This window comes from Schistocerca cancellata, chromosome 2 (genome assembly GCF_023864275.1).
Source record: "Schistocerca cancellata isolate TAMUIC-IGC-003103 chromosome 2, iqSchCanc2.1, whole genome shotgun sequence".
Taxonomy (NCBI): Eukaryota; Metazoa; Arthropoda; class Insecta; order Orthoptera; family Acrididae; genus Schistocerca; species Schistocerca cancellata.
The window spans coordinates 594,660,244-594,678,723 of NC_064627.1; the positions used below are offsets into that span (position 1 = coordinate 594,660,244).

General features: G+C 39.7%; 1 protein-coding gene across 1 annotated transcript in view; it reads right to left on the bottom strand.

The window, feature by feature from the left end:
* LOC126162234 (transcription termination factor 3, mitochondrial) overlaps positions 1-18,480 on the bottom strand; it is a 45,404-nt gene that overhangs the window by 14,707 nt on the left and 12,217 nt on the right. Inside the window, exons 2-3 of the mRNA XM_049918603.1 lie at positions 13,519-13,701; positions 13,309-13,432 (exon numbers count right to left, since the gene is read on the bottom strand). Of these exons, the coding sequence (XP_049774560.1) occupies positions 13,309-13,432; positions 13,519-13,701 (307 nt within the window). The remainder of the gene's footprint in view (positions 1-13,308; positions 13,433-13,518; positions 13,702-18,480) is intronic.

Genomic DNA, 18,480 nt, shown 5'->3' on the forward strand with positions numbered 1-18,480 from the left:
ATCGAATTGGTATCCCGTCAGGTCCAGTGGACTTTCCTCTGTTGAGTGATTCCAGTTGCTTTTCTATTCCTTGGACATTTATTTCGATGTCAGCCATTTTTTCGTTTGTGCGAGGATTTAGAGAAGGAACTGCAGTGCGGTCTTCCTCTGTGAAACAGCTTTGGAAAAAGGTGTTTAGTATTTCAGCTTTACGCTTGTCATCCTCTGTTTCAATGCCATCATCATCCCGGAGTGTCTGGATATGCTGTTTCGAGCCACTTACTGATTTAACGTAAGACCAGAACTTCCTAGGATTTTCTGTCAAGTCGGTACATAGAATTTTACTTTCGAATTCACCGAACGCTTCACGCATAGCCCTCCTTACGCTAACTTTGACATCGTTTAGCTTCTGTTTGTCTGAGAGGTTTTGGCTGCGTTTAAACTTGCAGTGAAGCTCTCTTTGCTTTCGCAGTAGTTTCCTAACTTTGTTGTTGTACCACGGTGGGTTTTTCCCGTCCCTCACAGTTTTGCTCGGCACGTACCTGTCTAAAACGCATTTTACGATTGCCTTGAACTTTTTCCATAAACACTCAACATTGTCAGTGTCGGAACAGAATTTTCGTTTTGATCTGTTAGGTAGTCTGAAATCTGCCTTCTATTACTCTTGCTAAACAGATAAGCTCATGACACAGTAAGGCCATACCAAACTCTTAGGAAACAAAAACACACATTAAGAAAGAGCAGGAACAGTTTCAAAAACACAGACTGCACAAATGAGACAGTCAGGATTGTCTTTTTAGGAAAATAGCATCTCTCTCTCTCTCTCTCTCTCTCTCTCTCTCTCACGCGCACACACACACACACACACACACACACACACACACACACACACACACATGCACACGCACACACATAAAATATGAGAACCACAGAAGAGATGCTGAATGTACAAAAGTGCCACATCAATCTGCTCCAGCCCAACAAATGAGCTGTTATTAAATACATACCTTCACATAAACACACCACAGAGCACAAAGACACAAAAATTACAACACACACTACCGGGTACTGCAAAAGAATCATCAGGGAGTCTGTGAAAATCTACTTTTGCAAAAAAACTCATGAAGAGGAACAACCCTGCATTAAAATTGTTACACACTTCACACCAGCACACTTCTGAATGCAGGCTGCTGCAAGATGCCAGAGACCAGGCAGAGGGTCTGTTGACACACACACTAGCAGTGGCCCCAGTTCATCAAATCACTTGATCATGGAGTCAGTCTGATGTTGAAATATTGTGCCCCTCCTACACTCACATCTTGCTTGAAACCAGGAAATGTATCTTAATTCATTCCTTTCAAATCAAATACTTTAGCTAGTTAGTTTGTATCAATGATGTCCTCCTCATTTACTTTCAATAGGTGGGAAAATGTTGCAGTCTCTTTTAAATAAGTTCAAATCCAGATTGCTTCAATTGGAATTTCATATCAAAAATTTAAACATACAGTTTTGGAACAGAAAAAGTATTTATTAAAATGACGTATACAACAAATGGGTACAGCTTTTGTGTATGTATGACTTTACGTATTGAACAAACCTCCATGATTTTATGCACATTTCTCGAGCTGGGGGGGGGGGGGGGGGGGGGGAAGGGGTGGAGGCTTCATATACACACACCACCAGAGGATGCTGAATTCACATGACCTCACTGCCTGTGACACTAATTGGTCAGTGTATCTTTTTAAGCAGGCACGTTCAGAGCTTTGCCTGCAAAATCAGTGTATCTTCAAACTTGTATCAACATTAGTGCGGAAGGCTGGAGTGAGAAAATACTTTGAAGAAGCATGGTGACTTGTTGAATTGCATCATCATTCAAGACTACTTGTTTCTATCAAGAATGTTAGTCTCGTTGTATACAGGGTGTTTCAGAAGTGATGGTCAGTATTCAGGGATGTGACAGGAACAAAAAAGTCAACTAAACATGGGCTCTAAAACACATACCTTAAGAGTTATTAGCAATTATTGATCTTTTATACTATGAAACAAATCTCTTCTACTGCAAGCTCTTTGCTTTCCAAATTCTGGTAAGTGGCAGTATGGACCAAAAGAAGAAAAAAAAAGTCTGGTAAACATGTGCTCTAATGGACAAGTACTCGCAGCTCTTAAGATATGCATTTTAGAGCAGATGTTCACTTGACTTTGTTTCGAATGATCATTCCTGTCATATCCCTGAACACTGATCATCTCTTCCGAAACAGCCTACATACCTCAGCACCCCCAAAAAACACTCACCAAGTCAAAGTTATGTATATCTCAATTATTAACTGTAGTTATTGTAAATAAACTTATTAATGTGTTACTTCTTTGCAGATGTCTGATTGCCTTTCTTGGCCACTTCAATTACTGACACATCAGACATTGGCGATACATCTGGTGCTCTTTCGAGTGTGGCACTTGGAGACGTGTTAAATTTTCATAACTTTTATGTGGAATATATTTTACTTATTCTTAATTTGTGTATGCAATGGTAATTTCTGGAGAGCACTCACTCACTGCACTTATTTAGTTTCAGAGCCTACAAATTAACTCCTTGATAACAACTGCTGGAGATTGAGGGTCACACAACAAATCCAGCAAACAAGAATCACAGAAGCACAGAACGCCAGCAGCCAGGTGCCACCTCCTCCCTTCCATTGTTTTGACGTAAAACAAGAGGAATGGACCGATTACCACCTCAAGCTTGAGCAGCATACAACATATCAGGTGATTTATGATGCTCTTTCTTTTTTTCATAGGAAGGAGTGTATGTTATTAGGTTTACAGAAAGATGTTTCCCCAGTTAAAGCAACAAACACTGCCATATGAAGATGTTAGCAAGCTGGGTGATTTCTTCAAAGCTCAGATTCATAGAGCTGCTGCTTGTATCAATTTTTTTGTACGAGTCATCATAATAATCAGCCTTACAAGAAATAGATTACTTAACTCAGTGTCATGACTACGAACTGTAAATTCAACTACTCTTATGCAGCCTCATTTCAGGATGAAATGTTTTGTGATCCCATTATTCAAAAACCTGCTGAGAACAGAATATGGGCTGACATTTTACAGTATCGCAAACCTGGTCTCAAGGATATGCTTAAAGTAACCAAAATTCAGGAAGTGTAAGTATTCACCGAACTTAATTTTAATATGGCTGTTGTTGCAACAATGACCATGAATAGCTGAGGGTGGCCCCTGATTCATGTGGCCTGAGACAACTGCAACCACAGGCAACAGCTGTTAAGTGCTGTCGGGTGTGGCCGGCACTTGGATGGGTGACTATCCAGCCGCCATGTGCTGTTGCCATTTTTCGGGGTGCACTCAGCCTCGTGATGCCAATTGAGGAGCTACTCGACCGAATAGTAGTGGCTCTGGTCAAAGAAAACCATCATAATGATCTGGAGAGTGGTGTGCTGACCACACGCCCCTCCTTCCGCATCCTCAACTGAGGATGACATGGCGGTCGGATGGTCCCGATGGGCCACTTGTGGCCTGAAGACGGAGTGCTTGCTGTATCTGAAATGAATGTACAAAATGAGAGGCTGGTAGAATGGGCCATAACAAGCATATTTCACGTAGCAACCCATGTCTGCACCACAGCCCTTAGTATATGGGCTAGGTGTCATTGAAACCACGTCTGCATCCCTTAGCATACAGCATTAAATGTCACTGAACAGTGTTGCGCGCCACCAGGAGGGTAGGCACACAACATGCCATTCAAGCCATCATGGTAGCAGGTCTGCATGGCAACATTTCAATGTATTTGTGGCATCAAAGTAAATCGGAAGTGGGCAGAAGTTTTGTATCCTTTATTTGCAAACAGTTACAAAAAATGCTTGAAATTATGCCCTCCAGCTTGTACGCATGCCACACAATGATGCTGGAGTGACTTGCATTCTTTCAAATGCTCCTGGCAAATTGGAAATTGCAACGGAGGCTGCCATAATGCACGCTATCAGCTCATTATCATTCTCAATGGGTTCTTCATAGACAACAGATTTCAGATGGCCCCAGCTGGCCCACCACGCCCTAGTCAGTTCCCACCAAAGGTTTCATGTACTGCATGTGCAAAGTGCAAAGGTGCACCATCGGGTTGGTACCACATTCGCCATCAAAAGATATTGAGTGGAACATGTTCCAACAACTCTGGCACAGTTTCTCATAAAAAGATTAAGTATTTGTTTGTGTTCAGTCACTGGGGAAACATGTATGGACCAACCAGATTATCGTCTACCAAGCCAGACCAAAAGTTGACAGCGAAGCAATCTTGGTGACCAAGAACAAAGGCAGTGCAGATTTTCCAATGCCCACATGAGCTGATTGTGACTGTTGAACATACCCTCTCGTGTAAAGGATGCCTCATCCATAAAAAGTACACAGTTCAGAAAGTCTGGTTGAATGGCACACCTTTGACAAAACTAGTGGCAGAACCCAATTCAATGTGGAAAATCATCTGGGTTAAGGGTGTGAACCTTCTGAAGGAGTAGGGATGCAAATCACCTTCCTGACACACACACACACACACACACACACACACACACACACACACACACACACACCAAATTGAGGAATGATTTACACGCATTTTCCATGCAACACAAAACGCATACACCAGGTTTTAAAGAATGCCTCAAATGCACATGTTCCATTACGAGAGACATTACGAGAGATTTGCAGTGGAAAATGTATCTCAAGTGAACCTGTCTCTCATAGGAACCTGTGGATGGTAGTAAATGTGCATGGAACTGGCACTCAATGATTTGGAAACTGCTGAAAGAACAAACTTTGTGCAGCATGAGCGTTTGAATCTGTCTTCCACAGTGCATGTCTCCCCTCTTCCCCCAATAACAGTGATACATTTTCTATCTGCACAAACACAATAGTGTTCTCTTTTGTGGACAAAGTGACACAGGGCAAACTAGACTCCGCAGTGTGGACAGGTGCTACCCTCTATGCAACACCTATCAAACACGCACTTGCACAGCCAAAAGCAATGCATTTATATCCCACTAAGAGGGTGAAAACCCAAAGTGTTGTTCCATCTGGAATATCTGCAACTTTGTTGACTGCAGCACTTGCAAATAAAGGTTGTAAAACTTCAGCCCGATGTTTCTTTTTACCTTAATGTCACAAATATATTGAAATCATTGCCCTGCAGACCTGCTACCACGATGGATTGGATGGCGTGTTGTGTGCCTACCCTCTTGGCGATAGATGACACTGTTCAGTGACACATAGCACCATATTCTAAGGGATGCGGACCTGGGCTGATACATGAAATATGCTTGTTATGACCCACTCTACCAGCCCTCCCATTTTCTAGATTCATTTCAGAGACACCCTGTATGATTTATCAGTCTAAGTCTGTACCCATTCCTCCGGACAATCCACACTGGAATCACCAGCAAAAGCAACAGAATTGCACAACATATCACACAGTCGAAAACTTACCTTCTCCTCACCAGCTCTCCTCTAATAGATGTAAGGCTAAACACTTTGTCCAATCACAATTCAGACAAAGACAGTCTTGCACAAGTCAGAACAAATAAATACATTCAGAGGATGAACAGCAAACTGTTCATCTCTCAGCAGATTTTCAATCAATATGTACCTTTTCAGTCAGATAATGGTGCTTCAGTTACACTGATTAAGCGAAATACTTATGAGCAATTGGAACACCCTCAACTACTACAAAGATGATGCCTGCACCTCACAGCCTACGTCAGTGAAAATATCTCTGTTCTTGGAACATGCACTTTGCAAGCAAAATACAGAAATTCGACTACATGAGTGCCTTTAACAGTAGGTCAGTCATGTTGTAGTCCCATTGTTTTTAGCATGTATGCTTTTGATTTATTTGATTTAGATATTCAGAGCACTGTGCATGCCATTGATATGCAACTTTTCCATGCCACTGTTCATCAGCCATGTGAAAAATGTGGACACTTGTTGAGCAGCACACTGGGACATGTGCCAAATTTTCACACATATGTTACTTGAGGATAATCAAAACCTAAGCTAAACAACACCCATCCAGTACACCAGGCCTCTCGCAAAGAAGTAGCCTCTTCATTCAACAGGTTAGAAGAAATTGGGAGTTTTACAGCCTGTTTCTGCAAGTCGATAGGCATCTCCCCTTATGATGATGGGAAAAGCAAACAGGAAGATCAGGCTTTGCGCTAACTTTAAAGCTACAGTTAATGCTCAAACAGCTTCCAAGTACTGACGAACTTATGGATTGCATAGCAGGTGGGTGATTCTTTACAAAAATTGATTTGGTTAATGTGTATCTCCAGCTTTCCCTGCATGAGTAACGAAAAACATTTTTGGTGTTTAACACACAAATCAACTTGTATCAATACCAGCACCTTCCCTTTGGAAGTATCTCTGCTTCTGCATTATTTCAACACTTTCTTGAACATGTGACATCTGATGTTCTGCCCTGTTCAAATGATTCAGATGATGTCACTGTATCTGGACAAACACCACAACAGCTCCTCAAAAATTTGGAATCTCTTTTTCAAGATTCACCTGATGCAAGGGTCATGTGTAGTTTAGAGAAACGTTCATTTTTCAATACTGAAATTGAATATTTGGGAAGTGTCATTGATGCCCACAGTGCTCATCCCTCGACTAAGCACTTAGAGGCCATAAGAAGATTATGTTCTCCTACAAACATATGAGAACTCCAAGTCGTTCTTAGGCAACTGACATACTACATAAGATTTATTCCAAATGCAGCACAAATAACCGCTCCTTCACATTGCTTCTGGAGTAAAACTGTTCCTTCCAAATGGACTAAAGAATGCGAACAATATTTTCAGAAATTGAAATAAGCACTGTTTAGTTGCCCATATTTTACCCATTTTTGTCCACAAAAACTGGTACTGCTTGCAGCTGGTGCATCACCACACATGGAACAGAGGCAGTTTTATCTCACAAGGTTGGAAACATGGAACAATGTGTAGCATTTACATCTAAGACATTGAAAAAGGCCCATGTCAACTACAGTCAGCTGGAAAAGCCATAATTTATAGTGTCACCATGTTTCACCAATATCTGTGTGTGGGGAGGGGGAGTAAAAGAAAAAAGAAACAAACAAACAAACAAACACACACCTTGACTGATAATAAGCTGCTGGCTGCTCTTTTTCATCCAGCAGTAGAGATACCTGATCATACAGTACAGAAGCAGCAACTTTGATCACTACTTCTTTCCAATTATCAAAATTAAGCTCTTTATCATCCTACGGCACAGCACGCAAATCAGACACTCTGTCTCGCTTACCTATGGGAAATGATCTGGATTTTGACACATCAGAAGTTTCTTGCCTCCAAACTGATCGTTTTGCTTTGCACACACTGCAAACTTTTTCCACTGATTTTTGGTGGATAACACATGATCAATCAGTATCATTGTTCGAGTACTACTATCATTTGGGTTCACCTCATAATCCAAAATCAATCTCCAATGCAGTAGTTCCCAAATACCATGCACAATGCAACAGCCTTTCTCTTCAGAAGAGAGTAATTTTATTGCATTTTCCTAATGAACAAATGTGAGTCCTGATTCCCACATCTTTGCAACAACATGTGTTGAGACTATTTCAAAGAGAACATTGGGGAATTGTTGAAACTAAGCAGCTAGTGCACCAACATTGTTCATAGCTTGGGCTTGATAAACAGACAGAAGAAATGACTACCTGCTGCCAGACCTGTGCAGATAACCAGGCCAAGAAATTCGCAAATGGCCTTGACCTGATGTCCTTGGTAACATATTCAAACTGATTTTATGGTCCTTTCTGGAAACATGATGGCCCATTATTGTCAGTGCATGCAGCAAATATATTTTTGTTATTTCAATGCATTTGACTGCTAGCCTACCAAAGCACTTGCTTCTGTTGTTGGCTTTGAAGTTTGCCACAAACAATTGTTTTGGACAATGGTACTCAGTTTTCTTTGTTGGGATTTTAGCAATTTTGCCAACAAAACAGAATTCAACGTATCTGTATGGCACCATTCGCACTTTTATGGCTCAGACGTCCAATCTTTGTGCTTTGCATACAAGGGAAATGCTTCGTTGTAGTTTCTGAGCATGTTCCATACAATGCCTGCACACGCCATTTTACCAGCAGAACTCTTACATGGTCTCACAAGCTGCGACAATGGTCATTACCATTGCACTTGCTGCATCTCTTTCACCTTTGCCACTCTGTTTCGGATGCTAACTTTGCAACAAAGTTCCACATGAAGGATGAAGTTGTGTCTACAACAATCCTGATAACTGATAAACTGGTGTAGTCATTCAAGACATCTGGCCTTGCTCATTACACCAATTGTAGTGTGTCAGGCACCCATTAATGGCATCAAAAGCAACTTTGCTTCCATGATTATAGTGATCCCACTGCAGATTTTCATTTTTCAGACACATTGCCTGCAACTCAACATGCTGTCCCTCAGCAGCCCTTGCTGGTACTTAATATCCTGGTGCAAGGGTCTTCCAATGCTTCTGCTGGGGAGCTCAAACCTTGCCTGCCTGCATATCCACTGCCATCATCAACTGCAGTAATGGACATTGAGAATGCATCAGTCATACAGCTTTCTGCATCCTGAGGATACTTTCCCAGCAGTTTGCAAGAAAAATGTCAGGATATCAACTGCACCCAGTGCTCTGCACACAGCTATGCAGGAGATGAGACATTTAAACCTCCCAACAACATGCTGCCAGCGAGTTCCCTCTTCCCTCCCTCTGTCTCTGATGGGAGCGACATGCATACACATTGCTGAATTCAAATTTTCTCACTGCTCTGACTGGCTGGCACGTCTTTTTAAGCAGCCACACTCAGAGGTTTGCCAGAAGAGTCAATGTATCTTCAGACCTGTATCTGCCTGAATGTAAAGAATGCAGTGAAAAAGTACATCAATGTAGCATGACGCTACCTACCAAGCATTATTACCTGTCAATGATTTCTTAGATTCTATAGACATTCAAGACTATTTGATTCCATCAAGAATATTGCTCTCCTTGTATATAACTCAACACTGCTGAAGAACTCACAGCAAATCAAATTGTATATATCCCAGTCTTGAAGTGTATGTATTGTACATAAACTTATTAATGAGTTACCTTTTTGTAGGTGTCTGTTCCCCTCAATTGCTGAACTTAATACATAGCAAACTGCTTTGGTTTGTGACAGGCTCTGAGGGGACAGCAGTTGCAGGAAAGTCTCTCTGCAGAAGCATGACTATAAATCCAGTATTGCTGTTCATTCCATAAGTTACAATGTGTTGACAAGAAGCACTTAAACTCTTCAGCTGTTGGTCAACCAGTTTCATTTAACTCATATAAAATTGGTGTACCCATGGAACAGGTGTAGCGTTTTGATTAAGAATGAAAATGTGCGCGGTTTCTAGTTCAAATCCCGTTACTACTTAAATTTTGAATAAAAATTATCAGTAATGGCAGCTGAATGCATGGAAAGTCAGAAATCTCAACATGGTAAGGAAGTTAGAAAATCTGGAAATGGAAATGCTAAGGCTCAATCTAGATACAGTGGGGGTCAGTGAAGTGAAATTGAAAGAAGAAAATGATTTCTAGTCAGATGAGTATAGATTATATATCAACAGCAGCAGAAAATGGTATAACAATAGTAGAATTCGTTATGAATAAGAAAGTAGGGGGGGGAGAGCGCATTGCTGTGAACAGTTCAGTGATAGGGTTGTTCTCATCAAGTTTGACAGAAAACCAACACCAACAATGATAGTTCAGGTAAACATGGCGATGTTGCAAGCTGAAAATGGAGATAGAAAGGATATGAGAATACTGAACAGGTAATTCAGAACATAAGGGGGACAAAAGTCTAATAGCCATGGGGACAGGGATTCAGCTTTAGGGAAAGGAGCAAAAGAAAGATTTACATCAGAATATGGGCTTGGTACAAAGAATGAGAGAGAAGAAAGACTAATTGAGTTCTGCAATAAATTTTAGTTAGTAATAGTGAATATTCAGTCCAAGCCTCACAAGAGGAGGAGGTATATTTGGAGAAGCCTGGAAGATACAGAAAAATTTCAGGTAGATTACATCATGGTCAGGCAGAGATTCCGAAATCACACACTGGATTATAAAGTGTACGCAAGAGCAGATATAGACTCAGATCACAATTTAGTGGTGATCAAGAGTAGGCTGAAATTTAAGAGACTATTCACAAAGAATCAATGCACAGGGAAGTGGGATACAAAAGTGCTGAGGAATGAAGAGATATGCTTTAAGTTCTCTGAGGCTATAGATGGTGCGATAAGGAACAGTTCAGTAGGCAGTCCCATTGAATGGGAATGGACATCTGCAAAAAACGGCAATCACGGAAGTTGGAAACAAAAACATAGGCACAAAAAAGGTAACAGAAGAAATACTTCAGTTGAATGATGAAAGAAGAAAGTATGAAAATGTTCAGGGAAATTCAGGAATACAGAAATACAAGTCGCTCAAGAACAAAACAAATAGGAAGTGCAGGGAAGCTAAGGTGTACTTGTTGGCACAAATGTGAAGAAATCAAAAAAGAAATGACTGTCGGAAGGACTGATTCAGCATGTAGAAAAGTCAAAATGACCTCCAGTGATATTAAAAGCACGAGTGATAACTCTTAATAGTGCAACAGGAATTTCACTGTTACATGCAGAGGAGAGAGCAGATAGATGGAAGAAGTACACTGAAGGCCTCTATGAGGGGGAAGACTTGTCTGATGATGTGACAGAAGAAGAAACAGGAATCAATAGAGAACAGATAGGGGATCCAGTATTAGAATCAGAATTTAAAGGAGCTTTGGAAGACTTAAAATTGAATAATGAAGAAGGGTTAGGTAACATTCCATCAGAATTTTTAAAATCACTGGGGGAATTAGCAATAAAATGGCTATTCAAGCTGATGCGTAGAATGTATGAGTCTGGTGATACACCATCAGACTTTTGGAAAAACATCATCCACACCATTCGAAGATTGCAAGAGCCAACAAGTGTAGGAATTATTGCACAATCAGCTTAACACTTCATGCATCCAAGTTGCTGACAAGAATAATATACAGAAGAATGGAAAAGAAAATTGAGGCTGTGTTAGATGACAAGCAGTTTGGTTTTAGGAAAGATAAAGGCACCAGAGAGGCAGTGCTGACATTGTGGTTGGTAATTGAAGCAAGACCACAGAAAAATCAAGAAATGTTCACAGGATTTATCAACCTGGAAAGTGTTCAGCAATGTACAATGGTGCAAGATGTTCAAAATTCTGAGAGAAATAGGGGTAAGTTATAGGGAAAGATGTGTAATATACGGTACGTACATGAAGACTAGAAGACCAAGAATGAAGTACTTGGATTAAAAAGGTTGTAAGACAGTGATGTTGTCTTTCAGCCATTCTGTTCAATCAAGACACTGAAGAAGCAATAACAGAAATAAAAGAAAGGTTCAGGAGTGGGATTAAAATTCAGGGTGAAAGGATATCAATGATAAGATTCACTGATGACATTGCTATCCTCAGTGAAAGTGAATAAGAATTACAGCATTCACTGATTGGAATGAACAGTCTCATGAGTACAGAATATGGACTGACTTGTAAACTGAAGAAAAACAAAAGTAATGAGAAGTAGTAGAAATGAGAACAGCAAGAAACTTAGCATCAGGATTGGCGATCACAAAGTACATGAAGCTAAGGAATTCTGCTACCCAGGCAGCAAATAACTCATGACTGTCAGAGCAAGGAGAACATAAAACGCAGTCTGGCACTGGCAAAAAGGGCGTTCCTGGCCAAGAGAAGTCTGTTGCTATCGAACATAGGTCTGAAATTGAGAAAGAAATTTCTGACAATGTATGTTTGAAGCACAGCATTGTATGGTTGTAAAACATGGACTATGGGCAAAGTGGCACTACAGAAGAATGTTGAAAATTAGGTGGACAGAGAAAGTAATGAATGGGATGGTTTTCTGGAGAATTGGTGAGGAAAGAAGTACATGGAAAATACTGACAAGAATTAGGGACAGGACGGCAAGATATCTGTTAAGACACCACAGAGTAACTTCCATGGTATTACACTGTGCTGCAAAGGATACAAACTGTAGAGGAGAGATTGGAAAACATCCAGCAAATACTTGAGAGGACGTAGGTTGCAAGGAATACTCTGAGATGAAGAGGTTGGCACAGGAGGTGGGCCGCAGCAAACCAGTCAGAAAAAAAAAAAAAAAAAAGATTGGTGCTGTGTTTCTTGTTGTTCACTTGGTTGCAAGAACAAATATGAACAGAACAATATCAAAAATGCTGATATTTTCTTTCTATGTATCAGGAATTACTGTATACCATGACTTTTTTCCACTACCCTGTGAAAATCGGACTGTACCAGTTTTGGAAAAGCTGGAAAAGAGAAATTTATAAGTGAAGTGCCATTATTGTGTAGAGAGCTTACAGTAAGCCTACGAGTCCTGCTTACTGCTAGTGCCACAGCTTAGCAATGGTCTGACACAAATATATGCACTTCTCTTTGAAGAGTCAAAATGACAGGTAATATGTTTTCTGTATGGTTCACTCATTCATGATGCCCTGTCCAAATACCACTAATGCATTGCATGTAAGTATAAAGTTAACAGAGGAGTAGGTATATATGAATAAGACACATGTTGTACATCAAAAATAGCATGGCAAGATAGCACTCAAATGATACCTTTGTCACATGCACCTGTTGCTTACAACACAATGAAACCAGGTGCCTAGTTTTGAAACTATAACAATGAATTTTTTGTCCTGGATATTCTTGACAAGCTTGTCATATCAAATTGTTATAAAAATCTAAGCTCCTGGCAATATATACCATTTGTTTTTGCCACTTAATACACCAAATCAATCTACAAATGTAAATGATGTAATGTTGCCCCTGTGACCCAAGACTACATGAGTATCAGTGGTGATATATTGCCCATACCATTAATGTCTTCTACACAATGTGATGTACTGTGCACAATCCTTTGTTGCCTCCTAGTATCAACAACGCACTTCCATGCATTGCTCTCACTGTGAACAATGCACTGTTACTGGTGCAAGTCTCATCTCTTGTCTCAGGGGAACAACTATATCACTCATATCTGTGGATTTCTGTCACATTTTAGGACAGCCAGCTGGTTTCCTGACAAGATACTGAAGTACACTGATAAAAGATTTGAATAATGAACCCATTAGACATACCAGGTTCAACTCGCACAACTAACATAATGATGTACAAAGTCTTGAAATGCAGGGAAAACAACATAAATATTACCTTCACTTTGTGCAAGTTGTACGTGATTAATTTTGGCTGTTTCTGAGCAAGCATGCGTAGTTCTGATCCACTCAAATTATACGTCTTCTGGAAGTGGCCAAGTCGACGATCAATTCTTTTGGTGCTTTGGAAAGAAAACAGCTTCAGTAGGAATGTTACACTTATACAGAACAATGTGTGTCAATAAGGAAAATTATCTTCATAAATTACCTAAACATAAGCCAATATGGATTTGTAGTTACTATTCTGGCTATGCCATCAGCAGTAAATTTTTTATACTGCAGATAATTTAGTCTTGTTGACAAATCATCAAGATTTTTTTTAAATATGTATGGATTCTTTGTTATGAATGCACCAAGTGCATCTGGTGGCACACCCACATCATGCAGAAACCTGTGGAAAGAAACTGCTTTATCTAAGATATAACAAACAAAAAAGAATTCTTAATAGCAATTCAGAAAAATTAATTTCACTGTTCTTCTGGAAAGTAATTATTATTTTATTTGTGGTACTAACTATAATGCATGTTTTCAAACTGTAATTGGCAGCACTAATTTCTGTAGGCAAAACCTGTTACTAAAGAAAATAACATACCATCAGGCTTTGTTGAAAAGCTGGATATTTTATGTTTTTAACATATTTTTTTCTATGACTGCATCCAAAGAATCACTACTGCTTTGATAACATCTGACACTCAAGTTACACATTACACATGCACACTTCAGAAATTTAATTTATTGTTGGCTTCCAGTTTTGGAAAGGTTTCCAATCACGTGAACATTAACATATTACTGTTAGATAGCACAGTAAACGGCCTTTACAACAACAAAAATTCAAATGAAATCACTGGAGCTAAAGGACTGTGACCAATGCACACTGTAACTAGGAAAACCTTTACAAACTTTTGAGTCCTGTGGTGATTAATGTGTGAAGTTTCAAAATTTGTGTTTTCCTTATGAGTGCAACAAGAGTGAGCTAGAATTCCTTAGGATTATCTGCTGCTATCAAAGAATGCATGAAACCTATGCAAGTGAAATAAAATATTGATGTAAAACAGAAATAAAAAGAGAAGTTCTTAATTTCATTAAAACTGAGTGTAGAATAGAGTTGTTTGTAATGTTGGTACAGCATTTATGAACAGCTTGGAATATTCACATGCAGCATTGCTTCACTTCATAGCAACTTTCAGTATTTACAATTGGCATCACATTAAGAGCATTCTCAGAGTCAACAAGTGGGGAAAGTTGAAACATGATATGCACAACTCCGCTGACTTTGTACACTGCTTCAATCAATTGTGCTTCTATGGCGTGGATATTATGGTCAGTTCTGACATGGTCGGGAGTCCCACTTTTTGAGTTCTAGGCTAAGAGGGAAATTAGACAAATATTTTACCAAACTCTTCACACAGTGTCTGAAACAAGCTTATTTTCTGTTTAATGGAACATTCTATGAATAAATCAGTGGAGAAGCAATGAACAGGCTGTTACTACCAGTTACAAGAACTTACACATGGATAGGCTTACCAAACTTTTTTAACGTCCAACACAGAACATATTACCATATTTTTTTGGGTCCAACCCAGGGTATATTTTTGAAATTACTTAAAAGTCTTAACAATTTATTCACACATTAACTTTATTTAAACAGATGTACTTTTCACTAGACATGACTCTCTTCAGAAATGGTTTGTTTCCTTTAATTACATCATACAATTCACAACAAGAAAGTTATATTCCTGTTCCAGGTTAACATTTTATACACATAAACACTTTCTTTTGCCCACTGCAGAATGGTGAGACAGGAAAGAAATAGAGATAAAATAATGAAAAACATGTAGATGAGTTACTTCACACACAAAAACAACGTAAACACAATGCACCTGTTGTGTTGTGAACTGACTAAGTAGAAAGTTATGATGAAACCTGCAGCTATAGCTCCTCATTGACATCATCACTTGCTCCAAGGTCAACCGAGACAGGCACAGCCGAAAGAGAATGTTTAAAAGCATGAAGTTGAATATACAAGTCAGAAATTTTAAAAAATCCCCACCAGTCATAAAATTCTTAAACCTTGTACATTTTTGCAACTCCAGACATTACCCTGGATAGAACTAAAAAACCAGGACTGCTCAGTCTAATTCTGAAAGTATGGTAATGCTATACATGGAATATCCTGAGGCAAACACAGTAGATCCTATTAAGTTCATGCCAATACATTTCCACTGGTGTATAAAAAATATATTTGTCCATGTCAATGGTGGTTGAGCTGTGTGATTATGAATCAGATTACTTGAAAAACTATAGCATCAATCACTTTCATATAGCAATAGTTATGCCAAGATGTGTATTGAACTTTCATCTATCTTCTGTTGGAATAACACACTGATGTCATGTGACTTGAGAAATATAACATTTTTGTAAGCTGTATTTTGTGCATTTCAATTCTGACAAATTGTTTTCAAGAGAAACTGGTACTACAGCAATAAATCAATAAAAATGTTGCAGCTAAAATCTACAGCACCAGATGTGCACATAATTCCTAACACAGAACGTGATTGATTAACTGTCCTATGCTGGTCAATATCCAACAATTTATTTTTAATTCCCACACAAACACACCATCCAATACAGTTCATTCCCACCAACAAAGGGAAAAGTTAGTTGTTATTATTATTATTATTATTATTATTGTTATTAATCATACGGTAATTTACACTTCACTTTAGAAATAAAAATAAAATATGTACATAAGTTACAAATTTACCAATGTTTGATTTACATAATTGATCACATCTGCTGTAATGTCCAAGAAGGCCAAGGGGCTTCCAGGATAAGAATTTCGAGGGCATTCTTCTGCATTTCATAGACAAGCCTCCAATACCCTACATAACTCGTGTCACACTGGGGCCCATCCAACGTTTTGCCTGGTGTTGAAGGCTATCTTCACTTTTGTGTTGGCATGGTTATCTGGCTTTGATTGCCCATTGCACATTACTACCAACTGCAGCTGCTAATCTGACTTTGATTTTGCCAGCTCACCAAGTTCTATGGATATGTGCACCATAAGACTACCAGCCATCATCCGGTGAGCAATGGCATGATCAACTGATGGCACCATTCCCTTAAAGCTGTACTCATGTGTCATGACATACAACTGGATGATCGCTAATTAGTCTGCAGAACACGTACAAGCAAGACAGATTCCTTATCAGTGGAACTTGCTTATGATGAAGCATTACATCTCCCAGGAGATTTTATTGATGCCAGTTCTCTGCAGTCATACACTCATGACCAACCATACTTCATACCTCATCTAGGGGACAACATTGCTCATATTTATTCTTGCAAAGCTTCCAGATGTGGCACACCACCCAGTTTAGTGCATCATAATTTGGGCAACTGTTTTGCATAATGCTACATACGGATGATGTGAAATCTTCATTACAACCTCCTTATACTGGTCCATACCATGTTTTAAGACGAGATGCACGGATGCCGGACACTGCAGCGATTGGCAAGAGCACAACTATTTATTTCAATCACGTCAAGTCAATGTACATCTTCCAGGATGCACTAACAGCATCCTCGTCTCTCACTATCAGCACCACAGACACAACTGCAACCACTGCCCAATGCAGAACTGCAACTAGGGTGCATGACTCGATATGGACATCACATGAATTTCCTTGCGTGTTTTCTCGACAACATTCTGTTTCACCAAGGAGACTGATTTAGTGTCAGATTACCTGCTACGTATGTTGTTATGGCTGTCAGATTTAATTATACACCAACCAGTGACGATGTATGCAGCACAAGCACTGACAGTTTATTCTTCGATTGTTCATGTTATGTGCTTCCTGTATTGTAATGTGCACATAGTTACAGAGCTTTCCCTGTTATGAGCTAATGTTAAACACATATAGTGTCTCCTAAACTGTTCATTGCATAGAGTTACGCATTTAAGTGTGTTTATTCCAATAAATAAAGTTTCTTCATTTCACAGATCCTGAGAGTGATATTTCAAACACTACCACTTAGCTTAGTAAATACACACTTAACAATTTTGGACAGTCCTAATTATAGCTGCATCTGAGAAGCCTACTTTATCTTACAAATACCTAACTTTTGCATGTGTTGATTGAAATGTAGACCCTGCACTCTTCTTTAGATGGGTACCGTTGGAGGAAGAGTTTACCAGACAGTTTTTGTCCGAATCAGAGTTCATTATAGGTTACTGGTAACATAACTTCGTCATTGCCGGTTCCAAGCCCGGGGCCCCATCTCGGAAGTCATGGGGAAGGAGGAGGAGGAGTAACAACCTCGTAAAAAAAACCTGGGTCCATCTGGCTCCAGATGGTAGCACCAAGTCAGGGCCTCTACCTAGGGTTACAGACGAAGCCCGGCCAACGATCTCGAAGGTGGAAGAGGAACGTTGCTTCCCAATGGCAGAGAGAGCGGAAGAGCCACTGAAACATATCAGGTAGCGGCTGTACTCCATGTTAGGGGCGGCTACCAAAGGCGTCTGTGTCCCCATGTCAGGGGTGGTGTGAACACATCTTCTGGGGCTAACAACTTCAGTTGCATAACTGGACGGACATGAGCCATCCCATCAAAAAAATTTTTTAGCTCATGGAATGGATTGCACTATGGAATCGAGATTACCCCAGGGAGACAATCCCGTTGACCAAGGTTGACACAAGCAGGCATTCGGATTCTGGGGGACATGCCTGTCGGAGCTCCCAAGAACCTCAAAGAAGATTAAAACTAAAAAGACTTTCAGAATTGGAACCATAAATGTACAGACAATGATTAAGACTAGTAAACTTAAACAGGTAATAGATGAGATGAAAGAGAGAAGTATTGGGATATTAGAGATGCAGGAAACAAGATACACTGACGAAGATACAGTGGAGTCAGAAGGCTTCATAATACTGAAGGGGAAACCAGGAGTTAAAGTGGGAAAGGAAAGACATGCACCTAGATGCTTTGGTACGGAGTTCATAGTAGACAAGAGATACGAGGATGGCATAACTGAAGTGAAGAGCAGGTCAGAAAGGATATCAACACGGACACATCAAGCAGAGAACAAAAAGTGTACAATAATAAATGGACATGCACCTACAAATTACAATAACAGAAAAGACAAGAAAGTTGCAGATAGTTTCTGGGA